This window comes from Rana temporaria, chromosome 9, assembly GCF_905171775.1.
Source record: "Rana temporaria chromosome 9, aRanTem1.1, whole genome shotgun sequence".
NCBI classification, from domain to species: domain Eukaryota; kingdom Metazoa; phylum Chordata; class Amphibia; order Anura; family Ranidae; genus Rana; species Rana temporaria.
This window is the reverse complement of record NC_053497.1, coordinates 129,168,109-129,184,362: the sequence shown is the minus strand read 5'-3', so window position 1 is coordinate 129,184,362 and position 16,254 is coordinate 129,168,109. Positions and strand designations below refer to the sequence as shown.

Genomic DNA, 16,254 nt, shown 5'->3' with positions numbered 1-16,254 from the left:
AGTTTATCTTGGCCTCTTTAGACCACAGGACATGACTCCAGTAATCCATGTCCTTCGTCTGCTTGTCTTCAGCAAACTATTTGCAGGCTTTCTTGTGCATCATCTTTAGAAGAGGCTCCCTTCTGGGACGACAGCCATGCAGACCAATTTGATGCAGTGTGTGGCATATGGTCTGAGCACTGACAGGCTGACCCCCTCAGTTTCAGGGTCTTGGCAATCTCCTTATAGCCTAGGCAATCTTTATGCTGATCAGTGGTTCTTAACTCCTGTCCTCACGACCAGGCCCAGACTGGCCATAGGACACACTGGGCGTTTGCCCGGTGGGCCGCAGTCCCTGGGCTGCCTGTTGCTGGAAGAGTGGCCACACAGCGGGAGGTAAGCGGCGACCGCGGTCAGGACATGGTTAACACAGACCGCGGCCGCCGCTAACCTCCCGCTGTACAGGCATTTCTAAAGCAGGGCCTTCTGGCCGGGAGAGAAGGCTCCTGTGACATGCAGGAAGCGCATGCAGGGGACAGACAACGTGCGGGCCGGCCGCGCTGGAGGTACAGCAGCCTCTCTCTCTCCCAACACCGATGGGCCGGGACACTGTGATGGCTGAACAATTATTGTTATGGGGCTGCCTTTTTTTTTTTTTTTGCAATAGATAATGTTGGCCCAATTATGGGGTGTTTCTTCATCTTACTTGGCAGTAATTTATAACACCAGGGAGCTCGACGTAATGCTATTGGACAGGACTGCTGTTCTACTTCCACCCATCTTTTGTATTGTCTATTCCTACACCAATCTATCAGTCTCGTCAGATGGGCTGCCTGATAATATTTAGCTATATCTGGGATTGCCATCCCCCCTAAACTCTTGGGCAATCTCAACACCTCTTTTTTTATCCTTGGCTTCTTCCCAGCCCAAATAAACCTCATCAGAAGTGAGTCCAGCTGCCGAAGAAAGGTCGGGGGTATTTTAATTGGTAAGGTCTGGAACAGATACGTAATTTTTGGAAGTATACTCATTTTAACTATATTGTTTCTACCAAACCATGAGTGAAGCCCATGTTGCCATTTCTCCAGCAGCTTTCTTATTGAGCTACAAAGGGGTAGGAAATTTATTTTAAAAGTTTCTTGTATGTTTGCTGGAATTAGAGTGCCCAAAAACTTTAGCTCGGCCTTCCATTTGAATCTAAAATTTTGTTGCAAGATTTTCTGCATCTTAGATGGGACTGCCACACACATTGCTTCCGATTTTGCCTGATTTATTTTAAGATTAGTAAATTCGCTAAATTTTGTGATTTCTTTGATCAGATTGGGAAGGGAAACATGTGGATTAGATATGGCAAACATCAGGTCGTCGGCAAATGCAATTATCTTATGGCTGCCCTCACCTATTTGAATACCCTGTATATCTGGGTTTTGACGAATTTTATTTAGTAATGGTTCTAGAGATAGTACATAGAGTAACGGGGACAGGGGGCATCCTTGCCGCGTTCCATTGGTAATTGGGAATGTCTTAGAGAAGATCCCGTTGACTCTCACCGCAGCACGTGGGTCTGTGTATACACTTCTAATCCATCTCATCATGTTCTCCCCCAGACCCACGTGTCGCAGCACAGAGAACAGGTACTTCCATCCCACTCTATCAAAGGCCTTCTCGGCATCAGTATTTAGGAACACGGCAGGGATATCCCCCGCTATAGCTCCTTGGACCAAGTTAAGGGCCCTTATCGTACCGTCTCTTGCCTCTCTCGTGGGAACAAATCCTACTTGGTCCATGTCTATCAGCTCAGGAAGCCACACCTGTAACCGACTCGCCAGAATCTTCGTAAACAGTTTTAGGTCAGAGTTCAATAACGAGATCGGCCTATAACTGCTGCACTCCGCCGGGTCCTTCCCCTCCTTGGGGATCACTGTAATATGGGCTAGTAAAGCCTCCGGCGGAAATGCAGCAGCCCGGCCCATCTCGTTAAACACACCCGCCATCCTACTTCCCAGTACTGATACAAATTCTTTATAGTATCTCATTGTGTAGCCATCTGGTCCCGGCGCTTTCCCCTCTTTCATAGATTTTAGCGTTACTTCTAGTTCCTCGACTGAGATTGGGGTGTCCAGACTGGCCTGGGCAATTGATGAAAGCCTGGTCAGGTCAATTGTTGAGAGGAATTCATCTATCTCTGATTGGGCTACTGATATCTGGGGCAAATTATACAGATTAGAATAATATTTCCCAAACTCCTCCGCTATTTCTTTTGGGTACTTCTTTAATTGCCCCTCCTTCCCCTTAATCTGTGGGATATACGTTAGTTGGTTCTTCTCTTTCAATTTCCCAGCTAATAGTTTACTGCACTTATCCCCAAATTCATAGTTTATTTTCTTTCCCCTTTGTATCTTTGCTTTGGCCTTGTACCGTAAAATTTCTAAAATCTGCCTCCTCAGATGACTCAATTCTCTACCGATTTGTGGAGACTGTATTCGTTTATGCTGAAGTTCCAGTTTCTGGATTTCTGCCAATAGATTTTTCACCTGTTGCTCACGTTTCTTTTTTATTTTCGATCCGTGGCTGCCTTTTTACTGGTATGGGGCTGTCTCGTTATTGTTATGGGGCTGTCTCGTTATTGTTATGAGGCTGTCTCGTTATTGTTATGAGGCTGTCTCTTTACTGTTATGGGGCTGTCTCGTTATTGTTATGGGGCTGCCTTTATACTGGTATGGGGCTGTCTCGTTATTGTTATGAGGCTGTCTCGTTATTGTTATGAGGCTGTCTCTTTACTGTTATGGGGCTGTCTCGTTATTGTTATGGGGCTGCCTTTATACTGGTATGGGGCTGTCTCGTTATTGTTATGAGGCTGTCTCGTTATTGTTATGGGGCTGTCTCTTTACTGTTATGGGGCTGTCTCTTTACTGTTATGGGGCTGTCTCTTTACTGTTATGGGGCTGTCTCTTTACTGTTATGGGGCTGTCTCGTTATTGTTATGGGGCTGTCTCGTTATTGTTATGGGGCTGTCTCGTTATTTTAATGGGGCTGTCTCGTTATTGTTATGGGGCTGCCTTTTTACTGGTATGGGGCTGTCTCGTTATTGTTATGGGGCTGCCTTTTTACTGGTATGGGGCTGTCTCGTTATTGTTATGGGGCTGTCTCGTTATTGTTATGGGGCTGCCTTTTTACTGGTATGGGGCTGTCTCGTTATTGTTATGAGGCTGTCTCGTTATTGTTATGAGGCTGTCTCTTTACTGTTATGGGGCTGTCTCTTTACTGTTATGGGGCTGTCTCTTTACTGTTATGGGGCTGTCTCTTTACTGTTATGGGGCTGTCTCGTTATTGTTATGGGGCTGTCTCGTTATTGTTATGGGGCTGTCTCGTTATTGTTATGGGGCTGTCTCGTTATTGTTATGGGGTTGTCTCAATATTGTTATGGGGCTGTCTCGTTATTGTTATGGGGTTGTCTCTTTACTGTTATGGGGCTGTCTCGTTATTGTTATGGGGCTGCCTTTATACTGGTATGGGGCTGTCTCGTTATTGTTATGAGGCTGTCTCGTTATTGTTATGGGGCTGTCTCTTTACTGTTATGGGGCTGTCTCTTTACTGTTATGGGGCTGTCTCTTTACTGTTATGGGGCTGTCTCTTTACTGTTATGGGGCTGTCTCGTTATTGTTATGGGGCTGTCTCGTTATTGTTATGGGGCTGTCTCGTTATTTTAATGGGGCTGTCTCGTTATTGTTATGGGGCTGTCTCGTTATTGTTATGGGGTTGTCTCAATATTGTTATGGGGCTGTCTCGTTATTGTTATGGGGTTGTCTCAATATTGTTATGGGGTTGTCTCAATATTGTTATGGGGCTGTCTCGTTATTGTTATGAGGCTGTCTCTTTATTGTTATGGGGCTGTCTCGTTATTGTTATGGGGCTGTCTCTTTACTGTTATGGGGCTGTCTCGTTATTGTTATGGGGCTGTCTCGTTATTGTTATGGGGCTGTCTTTTTACTGTTATGGGGCTGTCTCGTTATTGTTATGGGGCTGTCTCTTTACTGTTATGGGGCTGCCTCGTTATTGTTATGGGGCTGTCTCTTTATTGTTATGGGGCCGTCTCGTTATTGTTATGGGGCCGTCTCTTTGCTGTATTGGGATGGTTCTCAGGATAAATATATAGTGGTCACCAACCACCCCCATGAACGCCCGCCCCACATCTCTGACCTACTCCCCCCAGGGAATGGGCTGCCCAGTTTAAAATGCCCGGTCCTATTTCTTGTCCCAGTCCGGGTCTGCTCACGACCCACTAACAGGCCAGGTTTGCAAGATAACTGAAATAACATCACAGCTGATATCATTTGCTCCTCAGTGATTGCAGTATTCTAGTCTGCATCTCCCCAAGGTAATACATAAACCCGGCCTGTAAGTGGTTCCTGAGGACAGGAGTTGAGAACCACTCATAAAGCACTTCCAGTGACCAGTATGAGAGTGAGAGCGATAACACCAAATTTAACACACCTGCTCCCTTGTAACACTAACGAGTCGCATGACTGGGAGGGGGAAAGGCTAATTGGGCCCAATTTGGACATTTTCACTTAGGGCTCTTTCACACGGAGCAGGCCGTTTCCGGGTCCGCTCCGTGTGTCCGCCAAAGCTCAGCGGGGTTCCCCGCTGAGCTGTCGGCGGATAGGGCGGTCCCCGCACACAGTGCAGGGACCGCCCTGTTTCTGCTCCGCTTTCCCCTATGGGGAACCTGATGCAGACGGACCGTCTGTCCGTCTGCATCAGTTCCGCTCAGCCGGACGGAAGAAAAATAGGGTTTCTTCCGTTCGGGAAAGCGGATCCCGACTGACGCGGACGCTAGCGGATGCTCCATCCGCTAACGGACGCGTTCCCATAGGGATTCATTACAAGTCCGTTAACGGACTTGTAATGAGCGGACGAACGGTCCGCTAGTGTGAAAGGACCCTTAGGGGTTAAGTCACTTTTGTTGCCAGCAGTTTTGATATTAATGGCTGTGTGTAAATTTGCTGTCCCCTAAAAATAACTCCTTGTACAAGCTGTACACTCACTACTTACATTGTAGCAAAGTGTTAAACTAAAATATTTACAAAAATGTGAGGGGTGTGCTCACTTTTGTGAGATACTGTATACATATCTAGGCAGCCATTGCTGATCTCTATTAATCACTTGCCTACCAGGCACTTTTCCCCCTTCCTGCCCAGGCCAATTTTCAGCACGGTCGCACTTTGAATGACAATGTGTGCTCATGTGACACTGTACCCATATGAAATTTGTATTATTTTTTTTCACACAAATACAGCTTTCTTTTGGTGTTATTTAACCACTTAAGACCCGGACCAAAATGCAGGTAAAAGACCAGGCCCCTTTTTGCGATTTGGCACTGCGTCGCTTTAACTGACAATTGGTAAAGACCATTTAAAATGCATTCTTTATTTTGAAAATGACAGTTGCAGTTTGGGAGTTGACCACAAGGGGGCGCTGAAGGGGTTATGTGTTCCCTGAAGTGTATTTACAACTGTAGGGGGTTGTGGCTGTAGGTGTGACGTCATTGATGGTGCGTCCCTATATTAGGGAACACACAATCGATGACAGCGCCACAGTGAAGAACGGGGAGGCCGTGTTTACACGCGGCTCTCCCCGTTCTTCAGCTCCGGGGATCGTAGCGGCGATCGGGTCTGCGAGTCCCGCGGCCACGGAGCTTCGGACCGGGTCGCGGGAGCATGCCCGCGATCCACCGCTGGGCTTTATACAATCACGTACAGGTACGTGATTGTGCCCAGCAGTGCCATTCTGCAGACGTATATCGTCATTAGGCGGTCCTTAAGTGGTTAATCACCACTGCGTTTTTTTTATTCTTTGGTAAATACATCAGAAAGGGGCACTGTTGAGAGACTGCATTGATAATCTGTTCCCTGATTATCAGTGTAGATGTCCCTTTCACACAAGCTGGTTATTGGCTCTCCTCAAGCTGTCAGTGTGAGGAATGGAATGCCGATAACTGGCTTGTGTTTACATCATGATCAGCTGTGATTGGACACAGCTGATCACGTGGTAAAGGGCTGCTGTGATTGGCCTAATTGTTTTAAGGACACAGAGGCCTCGATCACGGAAGGATGTCCTGCGACGCCCTCCCAGAACTAGCCGTCATTTGGCAGGTGGTTAAAGCCTATCTCTGGGGAAACAAAAATCCTTCCATGCAATGGGGGCTGCCCCCCTGCACTGCAAGGGTTATATATGCCTTTGGGTACTGAGCTACTACCCTTTGTTTTGGCGGTATGTGAATGCAATCTGGGAAAGAAAATTGTCCTTTCTAGTACCGTAAATATAAAATGTGCATTTAACTCTGGCAGAACTCAGGAGTTTGACTTCAGCTTTAAAGAAATTTCAAGTTCTAAAGTTTACATTTTGTAAACACATTTAGTTACATGTAAAGTGTGTCCTATAACTTGCAGGCTGCCGCTTATTGTATAAAATGTTCCTTTAAAGCAGTGGTTCTCAACCTGGGGGTCAAATGATGATTTGCCAGGGGTCACCAAATCCTGGGCTGTTCCTGAAGCCCGCACTGTTCTCCCAGGAAGGGAGATAAGAGGGGGAGGAACAAAGAGAAAGGGAGGAAAAAAATAGAGAGCAAGAAAGACAGTTAGAGGGAAAGATGGGGGAAAAAACAAGGAATTAGTATAGAGAGATATGAAAGGGAAAGAAAGGAGAACAAAGAGAAAGAGGGGTACACCCTAAAATGTACTATAAGGGGTTTTAATATTGTACGAGTGGAAGGGACTCAGGGAGCGCTAAATGTTAGGGGCGCAAATTACTTGTCTTGCCTTGGGTGCTTTTAACCCACGCTATGAAAATAATTTTACTGTTAGGGGTCCCCACAACTTGGGAAATTTTATCAAGGGGTCACGGCACTAAAAGGTTGAGAACCACTGCTTTAAAGCCTCCTTCATGGGCACCAGATACTGAGCGTCTGTCTTCCGGCCCTGTGGGTACACAGCAGCCACTGCCAGTGTAATGAGTTTCACAAACTTGTCCGCCCCTTCTGCCATTCAGAGGGCTTGTATTATTACTATTCTCCCACAATGCATCATGTTCTGTAAATGGGTAGAGGAGATCCTGCTCCTTCATTTACTGAACACAATGCATTGTGGGAGAATATTATTACAAGCCCTCTGAATGGTGGAGAGAGCAGTGAAACTTCTCTCAGTAGCAGCTACTCACTCCATGCTGGAAGACAGACGCTCAGGGTCGTATTTGGCAACTATGAAGGGAATTTTTTTTACCAGAAATTAGGATACATAATTAATGTGTTTGCTGCATACTGTAAAAATCTTAAACCTCAACGTTAATGGAGTATACATCACACTCTGAATATAACTACTAATTATCTAATATGCTTCTTTTTTTTCTTTTGGCCCAGTGGAGCAGAGGATCGCTGTGGCTACATCTGGGACCGCCATTATAATGTCTGCCTAGCCAAGCTGCCTCATGAGGATGTAGTGAACTCTGTGGCTTTCTGTCCAGTAGATCAGGAATTGCTGCTCAGCGTCAGTGATGACTTTACAATTAAAGTGTGGCGTTCGCCCCGCTCCCAGCGCAGCGCCGTGCATCTGCTGGAGTCTAGCTCTTGGCTGCCGTCCCACATGAGCTGAGAAGTGGTCCACACCTTTTTAAATTTGGCTTTTCATCCATCCAGCCCCAGCATTCTGGTGTGTGTATTGTGGATTACGATGGGCAGAAGAATACAAGATGGGATGTAATCTAGAGGTATGTGTCCATTAGGAGCCCTCTGGATCTTTTGGTGTCCTTCCTCTTTCTGAGAAGGTTTGGAAAAAGAGAGAGACTGCACCATCAAGAAGTCCCGCCCGTCCGCCCGTCCAGGCAATGACATATTAAAGGAGCGCAGGAGGATTTTCCTCTTCAGACAACCACAGAAGGGCCTGGAAATGTGTTGGTTTAATATTGGCGAATATTTATTTTCATTATATTTTGTGGCAACCCAAGTTCTTGTTGTGTATTCTTTTACATCCTCCTGGCTAATAACTGCCCCAATTTTTGTTATCTCTGGTATCCTTTTAAATTCCAGCATCTTCACTACAAAGAGCTTTTATACATTTAAGATTACATAAAAAAAAATATGGAATCCAAGAGACATTTTCTAATGTCTGATTTTCTAGTCTTAGACAGTTGTAGAAGGGTTGGAACCTTTGTCTGTTTTTATTGCTATCTGAGTCTCCAATGGATAGACTTACCTTTAGTTTCTGTACTGGTGACACAAGAAGAGTTGAAACCATTGAAGATCTCAGCTTTGATGGTTATTTGCAGAACAGGTGTCACCAGTACGAGATCTCCCTTCTATTCCTGAACCAGTGACAACATAAGCATTTTAACTTTCCTATTGGCTTCTTTCCAGCTGACAAATAATAGACTCCCCCCAAACTCCCATGGAGAGTGATAAAAACCTACAAGAGGTCCTAACCCTAAACCACCCTATCCAAAACGAGAAACACAAAGTTTTGTTTGAAGGTATTTAATTTTAAGTCATTTTGCCTCCAGAAACATGTGCAGTCTATTAACACAATTTCTACAGGCTGTTTTACAGAACGGATTTCATGTTTTTTTGATGCGATCAGAAACTGATATTTTTGAGGAGACTCCATTATGTATAAAGTGTCATTTAAGAAATCATACCAGGTAAGGTATAACAGAAGTGCCAACTCTACGCTTTACACATTTAGGGTAGACGCAATAGGTTTGCATACATTTCCAACAGCACTTACTTGCTTTGCTCCACCACACTTGTTTATATCAGGAGCCAAAGGTAAACATTAAATACTTCTGGGTAGGTATGGAAAAAGTAGCAACCACAGCAAAGTCACGTGTAAGCTCCAACTCTGCTTACACAGGACTTTAACATCACTCTTAACTTATTTTTATTCCCACGTCATGTAGTATAAGGTTAGTGAGAAGGCTTGCCCATGCAAAACGGGTTCATTTTAAGTTGCAGTGACATTATAAAGTTTGTTTGACATTGTCTTAATCTCCCCCTGTGTGGGGACACCAATACTGGTTCAAGTTCCATAATCCAGATCCTTTCCATATATTTCTCCCTTCTAGAGTTCTGTACAAATAAATACTTTCTGCACGTGACTGTGAAGTCAAATTTGTTTGCTTGCAGGTTTATGGAGGGCTGAGCAGACACATTGCCCTAAGACCCCTTTCACACTGAGGAGTTTTTCAGGTGGTACAGCGCTAAAAATAGCGCTGCTATACCGCCTGAAAAACTCCTGCACTGCCTACTCAAGGGCTTTCACACTGAGGCGAGAGGCAGGAGAGAAAAAAAATCTCCTGCCAGCAGCATCTTTGAAGCAGCATGTATACCGCTAATTCCCATTTAAAACAATGGGAAACTGCAGCAATATCGCCCGCAATGCGCCGTGCGGGCGGTATTAACCCTTTATCGCCCGCTATCGGGGGTTAATACCGCACCGCTAGCAGCCAAATCCCGCAGTAAATCCGCCGCTATACCACCACCGCGCCTCCCGCCCCAGTGTGAAAGGGGCCAAGAAGTGGTTAGGTGCTGCCAACACATCTGACTGTCCTCTATGGCTGGCCAGTCTAAACAGCTGGGAGTTGCTTGTTCCATGAGAAGTGTGAGAACTTTAAGGCATTCATTTTGGAGATCACAGTTAAAACCTTGGTTTGCGAGCATAATTTGTTCCATAAACTTTTTTTTTTTTTTACAGGGTATATGCAGTTTAGTATGTCCCCTCTAAGTGTAGGAATAAGTTGCACCTTCATTAAATGTAACCATATTGCTACACTTAGAGGCTCCTCTCTTCTCTTTTATACTCAGTTGTGACATGACGCTACTCTTATATCAAGGCAAAATTTATTAAAACATTTTGCTTTTCTTGCAAAACGCTTTTAAACCAAGTTACTCTCAAACCAAGGTTTTACTGTACTTCCCAAATGTTTGCTAGATGTTATAAGATTGGGTAATAATAATAACTGGATGCACTCGCCTATTCAGTGCCAAACATAGGTAGGTAATACAACTTCTTCACATTTTTTCCTCTGACAAGTCCACATGTAGATGAATCCAAAACCAAATAACTACAATGAGATGAGCTAGTAAATCTCATATTTACTTTATTGAACTCCATTATTTAAACATTTATTTAACCATGCAACAAAGTTTGTAAAAAGTTCACTAACATAATTGAAAAATATTTAGCGTGCATACCGGGTCTGACAATGCTACAATAAATCAGTTTGTGACAAAATTATTTATAATAAGTAGATCATTAGGTTGAAATTGTACATACAAGCATAAATAGTGCTTCTTGTCTGTAATAAGAAGGCTAAAGGTGTATCGGCTGAACGGTAAGAAACACATAGCAATCAGCACAGGAGCTGAATCATTCGATGTCTGGTCGTCCGAACATGACCAGTGTCACTGCATAATGACAACACTTCTGCTGTGTAGTTACAATGGAAACGCCACTAACCAGTGTCAATCCTGGTGCCAGCTTTGAGAAGAGTCCCTCTAAGTTCCCTTCTAGTGCAAACAACATGTGTCTACTCAAAAAAAGTTCATCACTTTTCAAAGCATTTTAAGCAACATGCCTCCTTTCAAAATGAATAGCACCAAAGCACATACATTTATTTACCCCAACAGCCTGGTACAGAAAAACACAGCAGAGTTGGCTTAGCACTGGGACTGGGAGACATGTTAGGAGAGTTTGCCTTGGTATACTATGTAGGCATTTAATAGATACGTGGTGGGATCAAAGCCTTACAGCCCTTTCACACTGGTGCGTTTTCGAGGTAAAAATAGCACAATTAAAACGCTCCCCATGCATCTCAATGGACCCTTTTACACTGAGGCGTTGCGCTGGAGGAGCGTTGAGAAAAGTCCTGCAAGCAGCATCTTTGGAGCAGCTTTTCAGCGCTGAAAAAAACGCTCCAAAATCGCCCCTCTCCATTGAAAACGATGTAAAAACGCTGTGTTTTAACGCTCCGCTATAGGCGTTTCCAGTGTGAAAGGGCTCTTAGGCTAAGCTCCTCATTGAGCTATTCACCTGAAATATACCTTACCTCGATGGTAACCAGTTGCTAATCACAGTCGTCCTGTGAAAAGCAGTTACCTTTTGAGTGGACTGTAGCAAAGCAACAGGTTCACTTTGAAGCGGTTGTATACCGCTGGATGTTTTTTTTTTTTTTGTTTTGTTTTTCTTCATCACATCATGTGAAACTTGCCTTTAACCTTCCTAGTGGTATTCCTGAGTCTGGCTCAGGGTGGAATTTCAGTACCAAAAGCGGTACCCCCGAGCCCCACAAGGGAAAGCTACTTACCTTGTCCCCTGGATCCTGCGATGTCTCCCCGCAGTGTCTGCAAGCTGTCATCTCGCTCGATTCACAGTGCCGAGCTCCGTTCCCTGCGAGCGTTGCGACGCAAGTGGACGGAGTTCGGCGCCAAATAAAAACATACAGTATACTGCATGCAATCAGATTACAGTACTGTATATCATTTCACATGTCCTTTGTTTTAGTGCCCTGCATGTAGTTTTACATTATAAATACTTTTCTTTCTGCCTGGAAACTGGCGATTGTGCATAGCAACCAAAAAGTGTCTCTTTACGCCAAAATTGCTTTTAGAGCAGCTAGAAAACAGCGATAATAAATTAGAATGACTTGCAGAATTGAGTGATAGTGATTTGTGGGGAAATTTGTCATCAAACAATAAAAATAATGACAGCGACGATTCTGCAACTGAGCAAATTTCAGTGTTTTTGATTTGATTACATTATTGAATAATTTTTAGTATTATTATTATTTGTTATAATTATTTATAGTTATTTATAATATTATAATTATGTCTTTGTGTTTCAAACCTCATCATACCCGGGATGTCTACTAGACTCTTGTTTGTACAGATTTAAGCGAGTTATTTCTAAGAATTTCAGGCCTACAATATAAAACACCAAATTTCCATGCAAAATAATGGTACCGCTTTCAGTATAAAAAAATCTGACATAATCATACTGCCAGGGAGGTTAAAAACCCGAAGCTGTTCCAGCTCCACAATGTCAGCGCTGCGGCCGCTTCCCTGGTTCGCGGGCTCTGTGACTGGCCGAAGCAGGCGGCCGTTTCTTTCAGAGCGCATGTGCCAGTGATGTTTCCTGGCTGTAATGTAACTATCTCATAAAAACAGTACAGATTTAGGAGAAATTTACACTGCCTATAAATAAGCCTACAGGTAAATGTCAGCAGAGGAAGTTTACTTCCTCTTTGATGGCTGTTCCACCAGCCGCACATATTTTTCTTTACTACTCTACTTACTACAAGCAAAAGTAAAATTTATAAATTATAAGTCTTCTTAAAGTATATTCATATGTTAGAGGCAGGATTAAAGTGATTGTAAATGTTTGTTTAAAAAAAATATATGCTGCTATCAATCTGTCTAAAAAAGGGGAGAGCTGCTGCGTTCATGCACGCCGCTGGATCAGATCGGGATCAGTAAAGAAAAAAAGGGAGGAGGTGCTGCGGTTTTTCACCCTAATGCATAGAAAGGATGGTAAAAAAAAAACTTAAAGCCCCTTTTCACACGGGGGTGGGGGCGGCAGTAAAGTGCCACTGTTTTTAGTGGCACTTCCCTGTCAATTTTACTGCGCAATTCGGACGCTAGCGGGGCGGTTTTACCCCAGCTAGCAGTCGAGAAAGGGTTAAAAACCACCAGAAAAGACAAACTCCTGCGCACGGGTGGATTGTCCAACAATGATTCAATATTCTGCATTGAAAACACCAGCAGTGTCAAAAACAGTAACAGCGGCCTTGCTGCCCTTCATGGACGGGGAAAGTCCTAGTAGAAACCGAAACAAGAAGAGAAAGAAAGGCGCAGCAGCCTAGTGTGTTACCGTTGACAGTTTAATAAAATTGTATAAAAATGGAAAACTACTCACAATGGAGATAACAAGTAGCTCTGATGAAGAGATCCTTGTCGCCTCGAAACACGTAAGCCAGCAGTGACACACCTCTATCCCCCCTATTCTGGAGTGTGGTTCGAGGAGTATCTACTACATCGTTGTTGACAAGCCTACTTTGTTATCTCCATTGTGAGTAGTTTTCTATTTTTATACAATTGTATTAAACTGTCAACAGTAACACACTAGGCTGGTGCGCCTTTCTTTGTTCAGGAGCAGTATACACACCGCTCCAAAGATGCTGCTAGCAGGACTTTTTTTTGTACTGTCCTGCTAGTGCGCCGCTCCAGTGTGAAAGCCCATTAGAGACACAGCAGCGGCTGTTTCAGGTCGGTTTGCAGGCGCTATTTTTAGGGTTATAGCGCCCGCAAACCAACCCAGTGTGAAAGGGATCTAAGGCTTTACAACCACTTTTAAGAGTGGCATAAACCTAAAGCTTGTGTCACTCTTCAAAGCTGAGATAACAGCCTATTTGTTAGTAAGTATTCTGCTCTATCCAAGCTCAATTGGGAATGAGAGGTGGTTAATAGGCATATAGTAAAAGCTTTCACTGCACACACACATAGAGAGGCATGCAAATTGTCTGCCAGGTTACCAGCAGGCAATTCATATCCTGGTGGGGAATCTGTGGCCATTTTCTATATTAAAATCTGCAATTCTAATGTTAAGAGAGACCAAGTACAGATTTAAAAAAAAAATAAAAAAAATTATATTCTCCTAGGTGTATGCAGCATCTGTCCCCAACGGCTCTAAAACAGAGAGATCACATGACCTCTGATCGCTCAGTTCTCCCCTCCAAGCAGAGAAAGGTGACTCAGGCTCCAGCTCTCTGCTCCTTCAGCACCAGGCTGTGGAGGGGTAGCTAGCTCAGGCTCTCTGCGGCCCGCTGAGGCAGCTGGCAGTCCAGGCATCTGGGCGGATCAAGATCATATGGTCAGGATATTTTTAGAGCCTGCACCCGCTCAGTGACATCAGCCGACAGAGGGCTTTAGCACACTGTTGGCTGAAAACAGGTCACAGGAGTGTAAAACAAACTGCACTGATCGCCAGAAGTACAGCCAAAATATCTTTGGGGATACAGCACTTTCTCTAATAAGGCATGAAACCTCCATGTTTTTATTCCACTCTAGACCTTTGGCACTAGTGGCTGACCAGGTGGCCTCAGTCACACTGGAAAACATCCACATTTAAAACTGTAAACAAAATACAAATGTTTAGCAAGTGCCATAATGACAGCCATGCATTACAATCTTCATGTCCCCCCCATCCGTGATGAAACGTATTGTGTGTATTTACATATTGCACTCGCTCTTAATTCCAGTTTGGGAGGCGATATATCCCAAATAGGAAATAATGGAAGGTGCAAGGTGTAGAGACGGCAAGTACAATCTACACTTGTGTGTCACATTCATTACACCCATTGCTAAATTTATTACATTTCCCGTTTAACTTGTATGACAAAAAGAAATCGCATCACAATTTTAAAGTATACACTGCAAAAATAAAATATACATTTACAGGAGTTAATGAGGTGTAGATTTAAAAAAAAAAAAAAAATCTGACTCACCAAGGTGGATGCGGCGTCTGTCCCCCTGCTGCTTCTATGACTGTTCACTGAAGACCAAGATGGGAGCAGTCATGTGATCTCTTGGTTCTCAGAGAGCTGGTGACTGTGACCTCTTCTCTGCCCCTCCAGCACTCACTGTGGAGAGGGTGGAAGTGGCTGGCTCAGGCTCTCAGTGGCACTCCAAGAGCCTGATTCAGGCATGCGAGTGGATCCTGACCATAAAGATGGGATCTCTCCACAGTCTGTACCGGCTCTGTGACATTAGCAGACAGCAAGCTTTCGGCTTCTGACGACTGAACCTGGGTAACAAGAGTGGAACACCAAGTGCACCCCTGTGACCCACAGGGGAAGTACAGCAACGCTTTGGCCATACTTCCCCTTACAATTATACGGCCCACATTGTTTAACCACTTGCCGGCCAGCTCACGCAACATTTACTGCGGCAGGTTGGCAGCGCTGCGTGAATCGCTGTACCTGTACAGCGGCGTGCTCTCGCTCCCACTGCGGTTTGGGTGGACTCGCTGTCCGCCGGCGACCCGCTATCGCCTAGTACAGAGGCAGAATGGGGATCTGCCAGTGTAAACAAACAATCGGATCCCCGTTCTGACAGGGGACATGTCAGAGGTCTTATGTTCCCAGTGATCTTGGTCATGTCCCAGTGAGCCCATCCCCCATGCAGTTATTTTTATAGAACTGATCAATGTAATAATGTCATTGGTCCTCAAAAAGTGTAATTTGAGGTCTGATTTTTCTGCCGCAATGTCACAGTCCCACAAAAAATTGCAGATCGCCCCATTACTAGTAAAAATAAATAAAAAAAGCCTTTATATCTATCCCATAGTTTTTAGACATGATAACTTTTGTGCAAACCAATCAATATACGTATGCCTATTGTGAATTTTTTTTTATTTTTTTTTTAGCAAAAATATGTAGAATATATATAAACCTAAACTGATGAATAAATGTTTTTTTTTTATGTATTACTGCAAAAAGTTAAATATTTTTGACTGCTCTTTGTTTATAGCGCAAAAAATAAAAAAACGTAGGAGGTGATCAAATACCCCCAAAAGAAATCTCGATTTGGGAGGGGGACGTCAAATTTGTTTGGGTACAACGTCGCACGGCCACACAACTGTCAATTAAAGCGACGCAGTGCCGTATCACAAAAAATGGCGCGTCATTAAGGGGCTAAATCCTTTCTGATCCTTTCAGTGGTTAAAGGATTATCACACGGCTTGGAGATGTGATTAGTGCTAGCAGCTGTCATTTATTGTTACACTTTATTTACATTTTTAATAGATAGGTCCTCATAGTCTATATAAATATATTCTTCTCACTCGGCCTGGATAATTTTATACAATATGTTATAGCACATATTCACCAGAAAAACATTAACTGCAGTGGGCCCATCATGTTCAGTCTGTAGTTGTACACAGCACATACCACATCCCTATGGTGATATACTAATGGAGTAGGTGAGTTCTGCTTGCAATAATATTCTATGCCTACATTACTCCATCCATGAGAACACCACCACAGGGATACAGATGTCCCTTTAGAGGTTACAGCATGAGTTGCCTTTACCTTGCTGGTAACAAAAGCTTACACTCGGCCCACTACAGATGCCACATATTAACCATCACATTTCAGTGTGTAAGACCCCTTTCACACTGGGGCGGTTTGCAGGCGCTATGGTACTAGCACCTGCAAACCGACCTGAAACAG

The 16,254-nt window shown here is 44.0% G+C and overlaps 1 protein-coding gene across 1 annotated transcript in view; it reads left to right on the top strand.

Annotated features, from left to right (window-relative positions):
• Nucleotides 1-9,126, top strand: part of FBXW5 (F-box and WD repeat domain containing 5) — a 72,981-nt gene extending 63,855 nt beyond the window's left edge. The window contains exon 9 of the mRNA XM_040324493.1: nucleotides 7,397-9,126. Within this exon, the coding sequence (XP_040180427.1) occupies nucleotides 7,397-7,628 (232 nt within the window). The 3' untranslated portion in view covers nucleotides 7,629-9,126. The remainder of the gene's footprint in view (nucleotides 1-7,396) is intronic.
• Nucleotides 9,127-16,254: the final 7,128 nt, after the last annotated feature.